Below are 15,682 nucleotides of genomic sequence, written 5' to 3' on the forward strand. Positions count from 1 at the left end.
TTATTGTATAAACTATTTTTATAAATATAATATATTAAAGAATATATTTATTATAAATTACAATTATAATTAGATACAAATAAAATGTTTTTTTACATAATGCAGTTTTTTTTTTCCGACGGTAAACTTTTAAGTTGAATTCTTAATAATAAAAAAGGCTCTATTTTTCATATGCTTTTTATCCATTTTCGCCTAACTTTTGCCTATTTTTCGCCTAATAGCTATACATATGTAAATCTTAAATAACTGCACATGTGATTAAAGGATAAATCCATAGAGATATATTAATTTCAATAACTATTTTTTAGCTTTCACATTTTATTCTTATAATTTCGTATTTATTGTTTTTGTTTTTTATAATACTTTTTATTGCTTTACATAAAGATGTTTTCACTAGTATTTATAATAATATATTATATGATATTAGATTTGGTGCACATATTATATGATAATAGATTGTTGTACTTAAAAAATTGAACCGCATGCAAAAGTGTGTGTTAAAATTAGATGCATGAAAAATATATTGCACTGATGCAAGTGTAATTTTTTATTAATTATCATCCCACTATTAAGTACAGATAGGTTTACTGCAATGTGTCATGTTTCTGGTAATCCATTTCAGATGCAATTTCCAATACCAGGTTTGTAAGCACATCTTTCTCCACCTCTACTGCAATATCTTCTGCATCAACTTGGATGTTTAGCCATGAACCACGTCTTGCCAAGTCCTTTTCAACAAGCTGTTCTAAGGTTAAAGGTGATGGATGAGGGTGAAAGTGCAAGTTAACAAGTTCTGTAATGTCTTTAGCCACAAGTTTCTTCACAACATAAGCTTGGATGTTTGGAACATGAAGTGGGAAACCACTGTTCTGGTATACCTGCATGAAAGTTTCGATGACACAGTCATGCAAGATTGTCCCACCAGATAGTTGGCTTGGTTTTTCCTTCAATTCAAAAAAGGTGTATGGATCCAGCAATTGGTCACATGATCTCTTCAGAGTAAGTTCATCCCATTTCAGGTTGAAACCATGCAGAATTTCCCTTACATAGTCTGTGATGTCCTTGGAGGAGGATAAATCGTTCATCGGATCCAAAGAGAGGCTTAAAAGGTCTTCAAAATGGTTCTCTTCAATTTTTTCATGCACTACCTTTTCTGGTGACTCATCTGTGGAAGTCCTAAACTGTCAACTTGGTTTGAAATAGAGACAGGAAAAACAAATTCAAGTATGTCCAGGTTTAAAACCATACCTGGTTGAATGGTTGTGATTGGAAGGTTGGTAACATCTTCCTTAATAAAATGTTCAACTTTGTTTCCCATGTTTAGAGTATTGTCTGTTCTCTGACAGGATTGACTTGATGAAACATCTGGTGAAAAAGGCAAAGTCTGGATCTCTGGACGCAAATCCTAATAAACTTCAAATTTCATCATTCATATTAAGGATAAAGAACAGACAGGAATTATTTGGATGGATTTGACTAATCTATGACAGGGGATGTACTTTAAAGGGAGAAGCGACATTGATTATTCCTATCAAAATACATGTACATATAGTTGTTAATTAGAAAATCAACTTTTGAGATTACATTATAACTACAAAGTTGTAAAAATATACTACATTGATTTAACAATTAACAATTATAACACTTCACTTTCCCATGTAAAAAGTAGACAAATCCATATTTAAGTATGGTTGGACAATTGTTTTATAAAAGCACTTAGAGGCCTTGAGTTAAATTAAGTTGATGTATAGGTTAAAAATTAAACTCTAAAAAGGTTATACGAAAGAATTCCTATAACATATGTGTTTAAATAATCTTATGTTTATTCTTATGAAAGTGTTTGTGAGAAAGTTTGTTCAAAGAAGTTATAGTAAAAGTTAGATTTCTACGTCACTTCACACTGAGAGTAAATGTCAAAAACTATTTACCAGCAAAGATCCACTTCCTCCGATTATATTATTCATGCCGATGTTCTGAGTAGGACTGTCCATGTATCTGCCATCTGCTTCAAAAAAATTCTCTCATGTATGCATATTGTAACAAGATTTTATAAGTTCCTAGACCGTGCCAAAGAAATGATGGATTGAAAAGGTGAATATTTATTATGTAGCTCATACCTCTAGGAATATCATAAAGTGCATGCAGATTGTGGCTAGGAACACTATTTTTAAGACTAGTCTCTTCTCCAAAAGTTTGCAGCTTATTATGCATATTAGCAGTTGCCACTGATGGATCCTTGACTTTCGGGACCATCTGATAGTTGCTATAATCTCTCATCCTTTCAGTCATGGATCTGTGGTCGCAGTACCTATTCAAGCTTGGCAAGGACAATATTGATCTTTCTGGAGTGTTTATGCACTGTTTACATTCCTCAATTCCATAATTTAACATCTGAGACCGACTCTTCCTACTTTCAACGTGCATTTTCAATATATTTTCTTCACGAGGTCCAACTGAAGTGTTCTTACTGCAACTTTCACCAAAAGAAGCAGCTTCCTGCCCCATACATAACTCAGAATCCTTGAACATGATAATGTTCTCTCTCTTCTTCTTCAAATCATGATATGAGTCCAACCTTTTTTCAGTATTACTAAGGGCATTGATTGGTGAGTTTCTTTCAGAAATTTCCAATTCTTTTACTTTTTTACCATCTCCCAGGCCCTTTGAACTGGAGGAAAGTTTACTTGGCATTCCATCAGTTGTCTTCCACTGCTGTTCTTGTCTCCTTACGCTCATGACATGCTTCAATTTTCTCTTTATACAACTGAAGGGAAAATAAGAAAGCATAGTGTTTTGTGAATTAGAACTGAGGCTACTAGGCGAATGTGGAGGGCTGACAAAGCTTGTTTCTACAAAATTTTCCACATTAACAGTGCCAGGCTTCAAAACTACTATTCTCTTTGAGGACTGAGGCTTACAACTTTCCATCAAGTCAGATCTATCAAAGGAATTAAAAGGTTTTACACATTGTGTAGCATTACTATTTTGAGGCTTATTTAATCTATTCATTCTTTTCTGCCTTGCCTGCTGACATGGTTTTTTCCCTTGAGAACTCTGTAAGTCCTGAATCTGTTTTACTAACAAAGAGTTTGGATCTTGCAGAAGTTCAATGAAAAGTTCCTTGTTTGAATATAAAATCTGTAAAGCATCCAAGAATTGATTAGGCTGACAGCCTGCTCCATCTTTGCCTTGATTATGTGTATTGACAAACCTCTGATCAGCAATCATCTTTGTCACTTCATTTTCCCAATCTGCTACCTGATCATTCACCATGCTGTTGATACTTCTACAACTACAATCTCTTCCTCTGGAACTTACCTGTAATTACAATTCTCTGTCAGTGCATTGCGCTCTCCATTATGAGAGGAGTGCATGGCACCACTTTTGTCGAATCTGGCTATCTATAAGTGGCAATTTCAAAGCCTTAAACAAAACTTCTAGGTTCATAAGGTATGATTTTTTTTTCTTCATGAAACTAGTCACCAGATCATCAAAACAAGACACTAATTTTTTAGACCAAGGCTGAAGGTGATGATTTTGAAATGTATAATAAGATTCAAGTCTGCTGGCCATCATCACAGTACAAAAATTACCAAGGCCTTCAAGATTTAAAGTGCTACATTATTAAGGAAAATTAAAAGATTTCTTCACGTCATAAAGTCCTACACCCTACCCCTACACTAATGAATTCGAGATTAAAAAAATCGGGTAATAAAGAAAAGAGTAAAATGTCAAAACAAAATAAGATCTAATGCAAGGAAGATGCTTTCCTCTCTGTACAAGAGATATGGTTAACAAACTTCCTTGACGTTTAAATTGAAATAACAAGTACTCTTGATAAGTAATGACAGTATCAGAAGTGACTTAAAGGACACGCAAACAGATGAGAGAAGAAGTAAAATATACGCCCATGTTAAAAGGGTAAAAATATCATGCATGGGAAGATAATTTTTTTTAAGTAGAATCTTCTTAAATGCAAGGGCTCCTCTTATAACATCAATCTAATAAAGGAAGTGTGTTTGATAAGAACTTACACCAATTTGAAGGTACTTCTCATCAACTGTGCTAGCCACACCTGAGCTACTTCTGGATTTTCCATTTTCTGCAGCTTGGAGAAAAGATGCAGAAAACTTACAATTGATTTTTTATATGTAAGGTTTAAGTAAAAAATGGGAAATGAAGGCACAGGTTGGCCCAAAAATCTTGATTTTAAGATCGTAGCGTATTTTCTTTTACTCCATTCAATACCAAACAAAGAAATATCTTACCATTTGCATGAACATTCAAATGCCTCCTACTGGAAACCAATCTTCTGTCGGAACGACCTTCACGAAAATTAAAGATTCTAAACATTCGCCACGTACAACCTGTTTCGTACGTTTGGCTAACCAGAGGAGGAGATCTTTTCGCCATGACAGAGATGAAAGATAATATCTGTGATCTTTTAGTGAAGTTTAATGGGAAAAACACCAAGCCTGTACAAGCACAGAAACAAGGAAAGGTTAATCCTTGTAAGTGAGAGGTAGTGAACTATGTTCAGCTTCAGAATGCCACCCAAAAGAAATTAGAAACACCAGAATTCGAAGTATTAATTGATAATCAGTTTCAAACCCCACAAAAAGATTTAAACTAGGAAGAGTTCATTTTTACTGTCGAATGATCATACTTTCTAAAACTAAACAAGTATACCTATATATATTGATCTATAATCAATTGAGAATTTGCATATTCACCCAATCGCCGATCAAAAGAGAAATACATATAAATTGTCTGTTTGCAAAACACAAACACGTGAAGATCAAAGTTAATTTCTGCATACCTAATGTGACTGATTTCTGAGTGAGGCCCAACACAACCCTGAATGCAATCACTAAATAAGTCTTTTTTTTGCCTAGTTAAGTTTAACAATGGAAATTGTAATTGTAAGGATGTATCAATCAAAGGTGAGAGATTCATACCAGGTTGTAATACCCAAGTATACGTCCTCCTAGAGGTTAAACAAGAGCATGATGATGCAGATCTAGAGTGGAATGTGGAAGTGCGAAATGCAAAAACACAGGGAAAGGGAGTGTGTGTGTGTGTAAATAGTGAAAAGGATTGTGATTGGGACACCAAATATTATGACAGTGACTAGTAAATTGTAAAATAATTAGTGGTTGAGGAAAGCTTTTGGGTGAAGGCAACTTGGCTTGCTTTTGTTTGGTTGTCTGAAACCTTTCTGAACATGTCCACCACTTCCGTGCAATTACAAATACAAATGCACCCTTCTTTGCATGTCTTTCATTGTCTTAGAGAATGAAGTTTTGACAGTATGTTGAAGGTTGAAGGAATGTGATTGAATGAGCATGCTAAATCCATGTAATGGAAAAATGGTAATGGTAGGAATCAAAGTATGATGTGTTGTTGAATGGAGATATCTGAGTAGAAAAAGCGGTGTCGTTTGAAGGAATCTTCCCTTTTGCTGGAGTAGAGGTGTTGCTTTCATTGATGTGTTGGGAGGGAACAGCCTGGCCCTTGCTCCTTGTTTTGCTACCGGTGTCAACCCTTCATGCTCCTGCATTTGGTCCCGCATTCACTTATTATGCACACTCATGTTATCTTCATTCTAATTTTTAATCATTTTTTCACTATGGATAACATCTTTGATATCTTTTTTTTTCACTTTCATGACACATCTCATATAAACCGGTTTGGAATGGTTTTTATTACAAAGTGAACTTTAAGTCTAACTCAATCCCATAAAATTGGCTTATGAGGCGAGGTTTGCACTCAATGAAATATTTTAATTTCTAGTAAATATGGATCTCAAACCGTTTTTACACCTAATAGTGTAATTTTTTTAAATTATGAGTAATTTATTTTACAAAAATAAATAAATAATATTTTATAGATACGATTTCAAAGTGAAAATTGTATTTCGTGGATACGATTTTAGGACGAGTTATTTTGGAAGGAATTTCACTAAATCGTATTTAGAGGAAACAACTTATTCATTTTTGTAAAAAAAATTATTTTATCCAAAATCGTAATTTCCAAAAAAAACACTATTTTAGTGAAAATAACCCACATAACCCTAAGTGTGTGTTTGCTTTAGGGGGTGATGAAGGTTGAGGGTGAGCGTGAATGGGTGTCACCCTTATTTACTTCTATGGGAGGGGGAGGTTGAGGGTAAGAGTGAGTGGAAAGTTGAGGGTATTTAGGATTCTCTCGTAATTGAAGAGAAAGGAGAGTGGAATGAGATGAAAAGATCATGGTGTCCTTCATACAATAATATCAATAATGAAAATTATTATTATTAATAATTTTGTGTATATATATAACATAATATAATTTAAAGAATCATAAATAATATTAAAGTTATCTAAATAAAATAATTTAAGTAACAAAATTAATTTAAATTAATAAAATGAAAAATAATAAAATACTCTTATAACCATCACATTATTTACGTATCTCAATAAACTTTCTTCGGATATTCACTTTTTTTTTTTTATCAGCATCGGACATTCACTCTAATATACCTTAATTCAAACACACTAATTTTTTTCACACTTTCTTCTTACACATTCACTCTTCCACACCCTCAACTTTCCACTATCCAATCCAAACAAAGTCTAATTGTTACTTGAACTAGATTCACTTTTTAATTTTCAAAATTATTATTTAAATTGAAAATCTAAAATAAAATAAAAATAAATTTTGAAAAAATAAATTAGGAATAAATTTTGTGTTTGAGAAATAAAATTTTAGAATTGAATTGAAAAATCAAATTTTATGAAAAAGTAGTTTCGGATACATTTTAAAAAAGAAGTTTTGAGAAAAGAAATTTGAAAACGTTCTCTTGAAAAATATTCCCAAATGTATTATGATCCATACCCCTTCTTATTTCAAGGCTTTTTTGTCATTTCACATAAACATTAGGTGTAGGTCACTATTCATACGGTGCAGAAAGTAATTTTCTTTTTATAACAAAAATGAGATCACATTGGAAGAGTCCAGAAAAGAAGAAAGAAAACTTCATTTAGGCCCAATGTAGACAAAAAAAAATTCTAAAACCCAAAGAAACCCCTTGAGTGTAGTCGCGAGTGCCACTCCCTTTGATGGCGTTATCATTTCTCCGTGTTCCACGCTTGCTTCCTCCAACTCCTACACCTGCAACTGCAACTGTAACTGCAACCACAACATCCACTGTAGTAAAGTTCCAACACTTTCGCACACCTTGTAACTTCACACCCTTCTTTCGCTCTTCAATTTTATGTCCCTTGGTTCGGGCCATTGGCCGTGATGGAAGGTTCTACCCAACCCCAGCCGACGACGACCCACCGGAGGCTGCCGAGGACTCCTCCCATGGCTTCTCCACCTTCCAACAAATCCATCACCAAGCGGAACGCGCGCGTGAAATCGAAGAGGAAGACTACAAGAACAACCAGGCCACGTACCTCGCCGCCATCGCCGACGTCGAAGATGCCCCCGATAACGTCGACTTCGACACCTCTGGCGACGACCTATTCGGCGATATCGACAAAGCCATCGCGCTCAAGCGAAAGGAGTTCGTCTCCCAAGGCCTTCTTGAGCCGAATCCCCCCAAACAAGACCAGCTTGCCGCCGCAGCCGTGGATGAACTTCAGTCGGAGGAGCTCGGCGATTTGGAGGAAATTGAACGGCTCCAGGGACTCACCGGTAACGGTAATGGTAATGGAGGTTTGAGTGAATCTCCGTTTGAATTGGATTTTGACAGTTACGGGAAAAGTAAGGTTAGGATTGTAGACGGAAAGTTTAAGATGAGTTTGGCTGAGCTTTTGGACGAGAGTAAGGTCGTGCCGGTGTCGGTTTCCGGTGATTTGGAAGTCGAAATCACCGGAATTCAGCACGATTCGCGGATTGTTAATTCCGGTGATTTGTTTGTGTGTTGTGTTGGGCGAAAAACCGATGGACATTTGTTTCTTTCCGAGGCTGATAAGAGAGGTGCTGTTGCGGTTGTGGCTAGTAAAGAGGTTGATATTGAGGATACTTTGGGGTGTAAGGCTTTGGTTATTGTGGAAGATACTAATGCTGTTCTTCCTGCTTTGGCTGCGTCGTTTTATAAACATCCTTCAACTAAAATGGCTGTGATTGGGATAACTGGGACTTATGGCAAAACGACCACCACTTGTTTGATTAAAAGTTTGTATGAATCCATGGGAATGCGCACTGGGATGTTGAACTCGGTTGCCTCTTTTGTCCACGGGGATAATAAGTTGGAGTTGGGTAGCGCGGCGTTGGATGCTGTTTTGGTTCAGAATTTGATGGCGAAGATGATTCACAATGGGACTGAGGCGGTGGTCATGGAGGCTGGTCCTCATGGGCTGGGGAAGGGGAAGTATGATGAGGTTGATTTTGATATCGCTGTTTTCACTAATTTGAGTCGGGAGAAGGACGGCGACAGAGATGCGCAGGCTAAGTTGTTCTCGAGAATGGTGGATCCTGAGAGGCATAGGAAGGTTGTTAACATTGATGATCCGAATGCGCCCTTTTTTATGTCGCAGGGGAGCCAGGAGGTTCCTGTTGTGACGTTTGCGATGGAGAATAAGGATGCAGATGTTCATCCCTTGAAGTTTGAACTTTCTTTGTTTGAGACACAGGTGTTGGTTAATACTCCCACAGGGATACTGGAGATTTCTTCAGGTTTGCTTGGGAAGCATAATATTTACAACATTCTTGCGGCTGTAGCGGTTGGGATTGCTGTTGGGGCGCCCTTAGAGGACATTGTTAGAGGGATTGAAGAGGTTGATGCGGTTCCTGGGAGGTGTCAGTTGATTGATGAGGAACAGGCGTTTGGGGTGATAGTGGACCATGCCAGTACTCCTGATGCGTTGTCTAGATTGCTTGATTCTGTAAGAGAGCTAGGACCTCGCAGGATCATAACTGGTATGTTTGTGTTGTGTTACTGTTTCGCTTATTGCTGTTGAAGGTTTCCTTTATAGTTTTGTTTTGGACACGAAGAAACTGCACCAACGCATTTTTCTTTTGGAACGTTAAAACTACATACTTCTTCAGATGCCCTGGAGTTCGAAGACTTGGATTATTTGATTGAAATATGCTCTCTTTATCATGCATCTCACAACTTCTTGTTCATTTTGAAGTCATTGGATGCTGTGGTGAGGGCGACAGGGGTAAGAGACCTGCGATGACCAAGATAGCAACAGATAAAAGTGAAGTGACCATGCTGACATCTGACAATCCCAAAAATGAAGACCCATGTATGTATTTTGAACATTGAATGTAGGCAATGTAGGAATATTTGTACATGCTTTAACTAATTTTGACATGCCTTTTGTCTTTATGTCCAGTGGATATATTGGATGATATGTTATCTGGGGTAGGATGGTCAATGCATGACTACCTCAAATATGGAGAAAATGACTATTATCCACCTCTTCCAAATGGTCATAGACTTTTTCTCCATGACATTAGGAGAGTAGCTGTGCGAGCTGCGGTTGCAATGGGAGAGGAGGGCGATGTGGTTGTAAGTTAATGGAACTCCTATGTTTCACCCTCTGATGTAGAATTGAGCTTAGTTGTGATGTCTCTAAAGTCACTTATTCTGCAAAAACGATTTAGTTGTTTCTTTGAAAAATTTGAAGAATATTAAGATTTATATCAAAGTGATATTTCTATGAAGCAGATTTTTCTTAAGAGGCTAAAAAGAAGACCAACAAGGAAGAACAACTATATTCAAATATAATATGTTGATTAAGAGAGAAAAATTAGGGAGAGACTTAAATTTAAACACGTTGAAGAAACATAGAATAACTATATGCCATGATCCACAATAACAGTCCTTATTTTGCATGTGGATGAATTATCCTTCGACATCCAGCTTCATTATGGCACTCGTGGTGTGTTTGCTAGGGGAGATAATTAGGGGGAGAAAGGAAGATGGAAATGAGTTGAAGTGTTTGGAGGGGAGGATGTAATTTGGAAATAATTTTTAAAATAATGGGGCTTTACTATTTTTCTCCTATTTTCACTCGTCTCTATCTCTCATCTTTTCTCTATTTCTCTTCAACCAAAGGCCTTTAACTTCAATTTTATTTCTCATCTATTTTCCATTTATCCTTTTTATGCCCATCTACCATAGTTTCCTCTCTATACCGAATATCCCATTAGTGATTCAATGAAGCCATGACTCAGTTCCGGCACAAATGTGAGAATTCTAGTTTGACATTTTGGTAGCCTTGCTTTGAGTGAAGCCTTAACTAATCTTCCCCTTTTATTTTCTTACTTGCGATTGATGCAATCCCATCCTAGTATAAGGGGTCAAACAAAACTAACTTTTCTCAATGATTTGTTTTTTTTGGAATTGAGAAAACTTTGTCTTAGCTGTCAGTCTACTATTGACATCGTATTCAATGTAAGATTTAGATTGACTGTTTGAAAAAATAAAATACTGAAAGCCTGATTAGTGGAGTTTAGTAATCTTTATACTCTTGTTTTGACATCTTTTTGAATTAATTCTTTAAGAATATCATATCTTAAATAAATTTAAATAATCCGCCAAAAGGTTAATCTAAACAAAGAATTGTTAATATGGTTCGTGATGCGTGCAACAATTTTATACTTTTATATGCATGGTGCAGGTGGTTACTGGCAAAGGCCATGAAGCATATCAAATAGAAGGTGATAAGAAGGAGTTCTTTGATGATCGAGAAGAGTGCCGAGAGGCATTGCAGTATGTTGATGAGCTTCACCAAGCTGGAATAGATACAAGTGAATTTCCATGGAGGTAATGTCGAATGTTTTCCTCTTCTATGCCCATTTGTTACCTGACCAAGCTTGTGATTGTCAAATGTCTAAGACAACCACACCTTAAACAAAATAAACAACAGCAGTAAAAAACATAGAAGAATAGGAAATGCCGTCTGTTCTCTCTAAACTAAAAAATCACATGTTTATTGTCTCTTGTTACTGTCTCAGGTTACCAGAAAGCCATTGATAATGGGTTGTCGTCTGACTGCAATTCTAGCAAGTTAGCAGAAAAGGGCAAAAGCTGGAAAGCGCAAGCCCCAAAATAAATAGCCTTCAGATTCCAGCCAAAAATTGCACGGTGGGCTCAGTACAGTTAGTTTATCCAAACCGCGTTTAATTTTGTTTATACAAATGTAGTCATAATCTCTTTTTCCCTTCTCCACTGTAATTCCACGTCTTCTAACAAAATTATGAAGAGTAATGCATTAGTTAGCTTCCTCTTTCTTAGCTTTGTACAACTGTTCAGTCTCTGTTCTTCGAGTATGGATAATTCACGGCCATTTTTCTCCCTATCTTGATTGTTTGCTATACATCGTACTAATTTCTTCGTATCTTGTTTGTTTGTTTGTTTTGATTTTCATATTATTTATGAAGAGGTTTTTTGGGTTTTTGATTTTCTGATTACAATATATATTGTGAATATTCATATTATATTATGAAGAGGTTTTTGGGGTTTTTGATTTTCTGATTACAATATACCAAACGGGTAAAACAATATATGCATCAGTTTTCCCCCCATCAAATTAGGGTTTCAGAATCTTACTGAATGCATTTATAGACTTTATAATATAGCTTACATCTAAGAAATTTAAATGTCCTAGGCGCAATGTAAAGGAAACCTAAATAATAAACCAGTTAAAAGTTTTTCAGTTTTCTGAGAGAATTTTTACAATATAAGTATTTTTTAAATAATTATTGCCAAGCATTCTCAATAGTATTTTGTAAATTCGTTTTGTAACCATATCAGGACCATAGGAGTTAGTATCTTACTATTTACGATACGTGTCGTACGAAATGATACAGTTTCACTCTTTTACAATACGATTCGTGTGTAGAATCTATTTTGTCCCTGAATTTTAGCTGTATCGTGCGACACGAAGAATCGCGAAACGAAACGATTATGTATTGTGTGAATCAATGTGGAATTTAAAAAAATGAGTAAATAAAAAAAGATAGACATAATTTGTTTAATAACATGTATGCACCACATTATTTTTTTAGAGATTGTTTTAGTAAAATTGTGTGGTATATATATATATATATATATATATAATTTATTGTATCTTGTATGTATACATATCTTATATATTTAAGTATATATTAAAAAAATTATTGTTTATAAATCTTACTATTCACTATACGAAACAACTTACGATTCATAATATCAGCTCTCTGATACACTATTTGATACACTATTTGTATCTCGATTCTACTACCATCAGGACGAACGCTTAAACACCAATTGCAGTACTTGTATGTTTGGAAACAAATTTAGAAATGAAGAATCGTGTTTAGAACCAAGATGATGTAAGAAAAATATTGATAATCAAACACGCTATGCATGCATGAACATAGGAGAAACATCCATTGAATCATTATTCCGTTTCATCGGTCAAGGGAAATGCAATGGAATGCTATTCACAATTCACAGTTCTTATTATTTATACCTAAGCCCAAAGCATACTTAGTCTTTTATAAATGATTTTATAAGTGAATCAAGACTTTTGAATAAAGATTAAACAATTCAAATCTGAATATTTTAAATTACCAGAATAAAACATAAGCAAATTCCTCAAACAATTCTGTTTGTTCATTATATGAATGCATCTCGTAAATACGAATGATGTTTTTTATTGCAATGATTGTTTATATCTTTCATGAAACTCTGCTCTTCAGAAAGTGAAAATCAGCTATTCTGTAATTGAAAAAGAAATCATTTTGAAACTTCACTTGCCAAGATGAGTAATTTATTCTTCCTGTCTTTTAATTTTGAATTTTTGATAGCTCTTCTAAATCTAATTATGTGTATGGCACTAAACTTGATGGATGGGCATGACCACTTTCAATTACTAGTTTTAATTTTAAATTAAGGGAAATAATTTGAAAGAACCTTTCTTTTCAAGAAAAAGATAATGATATCATCTGCAAAATTGCAATACCCACCATATTTGAAGTTTAGAAGTGGAAAGAATACAAAGAATGAGGTGGAACATTGAGTATATATCAAGTATTTTTCTTACTTAAATGATTGAATGGATGAACATTACTAATTGTGGCATTTGGTGGAGTAGATGAGAAAGACCATGCATGTGCACATCACATCATGTATAAGATTCCAACATCATAATGAAATGGAAAAAAAAAAAAAGCAAAGCAGAAAAAAAGGATAAATGAAGAATGTACTAATGACTTAATTTGGTTGTAAATAATGTTTTGGAATCATTGAGAAATAGTTGTATGAAATTTGTCCCCACTTCCACAAACCTACCAAAACTCTCCAAATTGTTATGTTGGATGGGTATTAAGGTCTTCTCATCCTGTTACTAATTTCTGGTATGTATACTAATTTTATTTTTTAAATAAAGTAAACTAAAAGAATAAAATAGTTAAATTGCTTAAAATTGGGTTCTTTTATGCATAGACTTTTGAAAAGTAATTAGAAAAAGTTACACTGTCATTGTGTAAAAAGAGATTATATTACTATTTTGTGAGAGAGGTAGAGAATAATTTTAATTATATTAACTGTTTTTTATTATTATAAAAATACGCAATAATATAGGCGAGAACATGTGTTTTTACTGTAAAAATTATAACACGTTTTATTATTTGCGATCGCGTTGTGTGTCTGGTTATTTTATTATGTTGTTATAATTTTTTATAAATAAATATGTATTGTTTTTATTATACATGATTTTATTTATTATATAAAAACAAAACAACTAAATATATTATTAATTTATATTGCAGTAAAGTTGTGTTATAATAAAAAATTACTTATATACAATAAAATATTCAAAACACCTATAATTTAATTATATTTAAAATTATGAACAGTTACTTTTGTAAGCTACAAGAATATCTTTTTCCTCTGTTAATTTTGATCTGTTTTCTTTTTTTTTTTTTGCTTTTTAATTAATATTATTCATTATAAATTGTATATCATAAATTAAAATTATTATGAGAAATAAAATAAAAAATGATTTATCTATTAAATGTGAGAATCTTTATATGTGATTATAAATATAAATACATGTAAGTAAGTGGAATTGAGGTTAAAGAAATTGTTTACAAATGGACAGAGAGGTACCCAGAAGGATTTAGGTGTCCATAAAGTTTTCAATATGACTTTTTAAAGATGAAGCAAAAAAACTAAAAATTGGAATAATAGTCTGTTATGGAACATGATATTGTAAAAATGTTTAAAAATGTAGAGTTAATAGGCATGTGTGACACACAGGTCCAACAAGGTATCTGTAAAGTATGAGCTGTTGAGCAGAATAAACATATAAAGCTTCATGGCAGGGCCACACTGCTTTTTCTATACATCATCTTATCATAATCAACACACTTAACATTAGGTCCACCACAATCCCATTCCTTCCATATTTCAAATAACACTTATTAAATAAATCAATTTTAACTCCAATTTAATCTAATAAAATTAGTTTATAAGATAGTTTATATAATGTAAAATATTTTTATCAGATTTTCATTATTTATTATTCTACAATTTCCTCCAAATAATACAAAATGTAAGATCAAAGACAAGAATCCCTAAAACAATTCAATATCTGGAAAAAAATTACATACACATGTGTGTGGATTATGAAGCAAGTTATGCCTCTCTTTGATAATAGGGCATTAGCTTTCCTCACCATAACTTCTACTTAGGGTTTCCAATTCAAGTTATCTAATATAATAGGCTGGCTTCAACCTTTGTATTTGAGGTTTTGTAATTAATAGAAAGAAAAAGGCTAAATCGTTAATCTTTTGGAACAGTTGTCATGGCTAACTTTATTTTATTTCTAATCACAGTTAATGAAGAAGGTACATATTAAATCAGCTCTCGTGCTGATTGATGAAAGATTTCAATTATAATGAAACCCTTCTAGAAATGCGAATACTCTCTTTTGGTTTAGAAGTGATGCGATCGATACCAACTAAGTCATTGCAAATAAAAGTTAAATACAATTGCTTTAAATTTATAAATAAAAACTTTAACGTCACACAACATTGTTTTATCCACATCTCTTCATTGCTAATATTTCAAAAAAAAAATTATAGGCAATAAAAAATCAATAAATATGAATTATTTCAGGAGAGTTCAACCTGTATAAAAAAAATTCAACTCAACTTATTTAATTTGATTTTGAGATCCAACCTAAAAGAACAAATTCCTAGAAAAAATATCAACAAATGATCCTCATATAGACTAGAGCGTCAAGACATCAGTTAGAAAAGGAGAAAAGCGTAGCATGAGACTTGACAGTGACCCACGATCAAGTCTTTAATTGAACCAAGGCAAAAACTTCTAAAACGTCAGTCACGCCCCTATTAAAGATTACATTATTCGTATGCTTCCACATCAGCTGACACCTCAAATAACAACCATCATTTGATATCATATAAAAAAAAAAAAACTATACATGTATAAACTATTATAAGAACAAAAAATTTCTAAATTTATTTCAGTCAAATTGATCTTACAAGAATTTTCTCAATCCAATTTTTTAAATAAGAACTTATTTTATTATTGTTGGTTAGATAATGAAGTGGGGTGTGTTGAATTATGATTGAGTTCTATTAAATTAATGGAAGGCCATTTTATTTTATGACAGGTAGATTGTTATTCACAGAAGTAGCTTTTGATTAATGGAAGAATCACGGGCAGAGG

General features: G+C 33.7%; 2 protein-coding genes across 4 annotated transcripts; one reads left to right on the forward strand and one right to left on the reverse strand.

Moving 5' to 3' along the window:
• Positions 1–473: 473 nt before the first annotated feature.
• TRM12 (uncharacterized) lies at positions 474–5,550 on the reverse strand. 3 transcript variants are annotated; one of them, XM_090299098.1, is made up of 8 exons: positions 4,959–5,095; positions 4,820–4,857; positions 4,269–4,475; positions 4,035–4,102; positions 2,118–3,318; positions 1,929–2,002; positions 1,249–1,405; positions 474–1,165 (listed from the first exon to the last, which is right to left on the reverse strand). In XM_090299098.1, exons 3-8 carry the CDS (start codon positions 4,411–4,413, stop codon positions 585–587), a joined length of 2,226 nt encoding a protein of 741 aa, XP_090155224.1. In that variant the 5' UTR covers positions 4,414–4,475; positions 4,820–4,857; positions 4,959–5,095; the 3' UTR covers positions 474–584. The 3 variants fall into 3 exon arrangements, with proteins under 3 accessions (XP_090155224.1, XP_090155223.1, XP_068470875.1); XM_090299097.1 differs by lacking the exon at positions 4,820–4,857 and having other exon boundaries at positions 4,959–5,550; XM_068614774.2 differs by lacking the exon at positions 4,820–4,857 and having other exon boundaries at positions 4,035–4,108; positions 4,959–5,089.
• Positions 5,551–6,995: 1,445 nt separating this feature from the next.
• Positions 6,996–11,298, forward strand: MURE (ALBINO OR PALE-GREEN 13). The gene is made up of 5 exons (XM_068614775.2): positions 6,996–8,907; positions 9,123–9,239; positions 9,330–9,505; positions 10,620–10,765; positions 10,957–11,298. The coding sequence occupies exons 1-5, from the start codon at positions 7,101–7,103 to the stop codon at positions 10,973–10,975; spliced, it is 2,265 nt and encodes a 754-aa protein (XP_068470876.1). The 5' UTR covers positions 6,996–7,100; the 3' UTR covers positions 10,976–11,298.
• The last annotated feature ends 4,384 nt before the right edge of the window (positions 11,299–15,682 follow it).

This window comes from Phaseolus vulgaris, chromosome 2 (assembly GCF_051622355.1).
Source record: "Phaseolus vulgaris cultivar YP4 chromosome 2, ASM5162235v1, whole genome shotgun sequence".
NCBI classification, from domain to species: domain Eukaryota; kingdom Viridiplantae; phylum Streptophyta; class Magnoliopsida; order Fabales; family Fabaceae; genus Phaseolus; species Phaseolus vulgaris.

Coding starts and splice junctions, on each gene's coding strand:
- TRM12 (XM_068614774.2), bottom strand. CDS start 4,413: ATGGCGAAAAGATCTCCTCCTCTGGTTAGCCAAACGTACGAAACAGGT. Junction 4,109..4,268: donor TTTGAATGTTCATGCAAATG/GTAAGATATTTC, acceptor CTTTTCTCCAAG/CTGCAGAAAATGGAAAATCC. Junction 1,406..1,928: donor GAGGAAGTGGATCTTTGCTG/GTAAATAGTTTT, acceptor GAAGTTTATTAG/GATTTGCGTCCAGAGATCCA.
- MURE (XM_068614775.2), top strand. CDS start 7,101: ATGGCGTTATCATTTCTCCGTGTTCCACGCTTGCTTCCTCCAACTCCT. Junction 9,240..9,329: donor TCCCAAAAATGAAGACCCAT/GTATGTATTTTG, acceptor CTTTATGTCCAG/TGGATATATTGGATGATATG. Junction 9,506..10,619: donor GAGAGGAGGGCGATGTGGTT/GTAAGTTAATGG, acceptor TGCATGGTGCAG/GTGGTTACTGGCAAAGGCCA.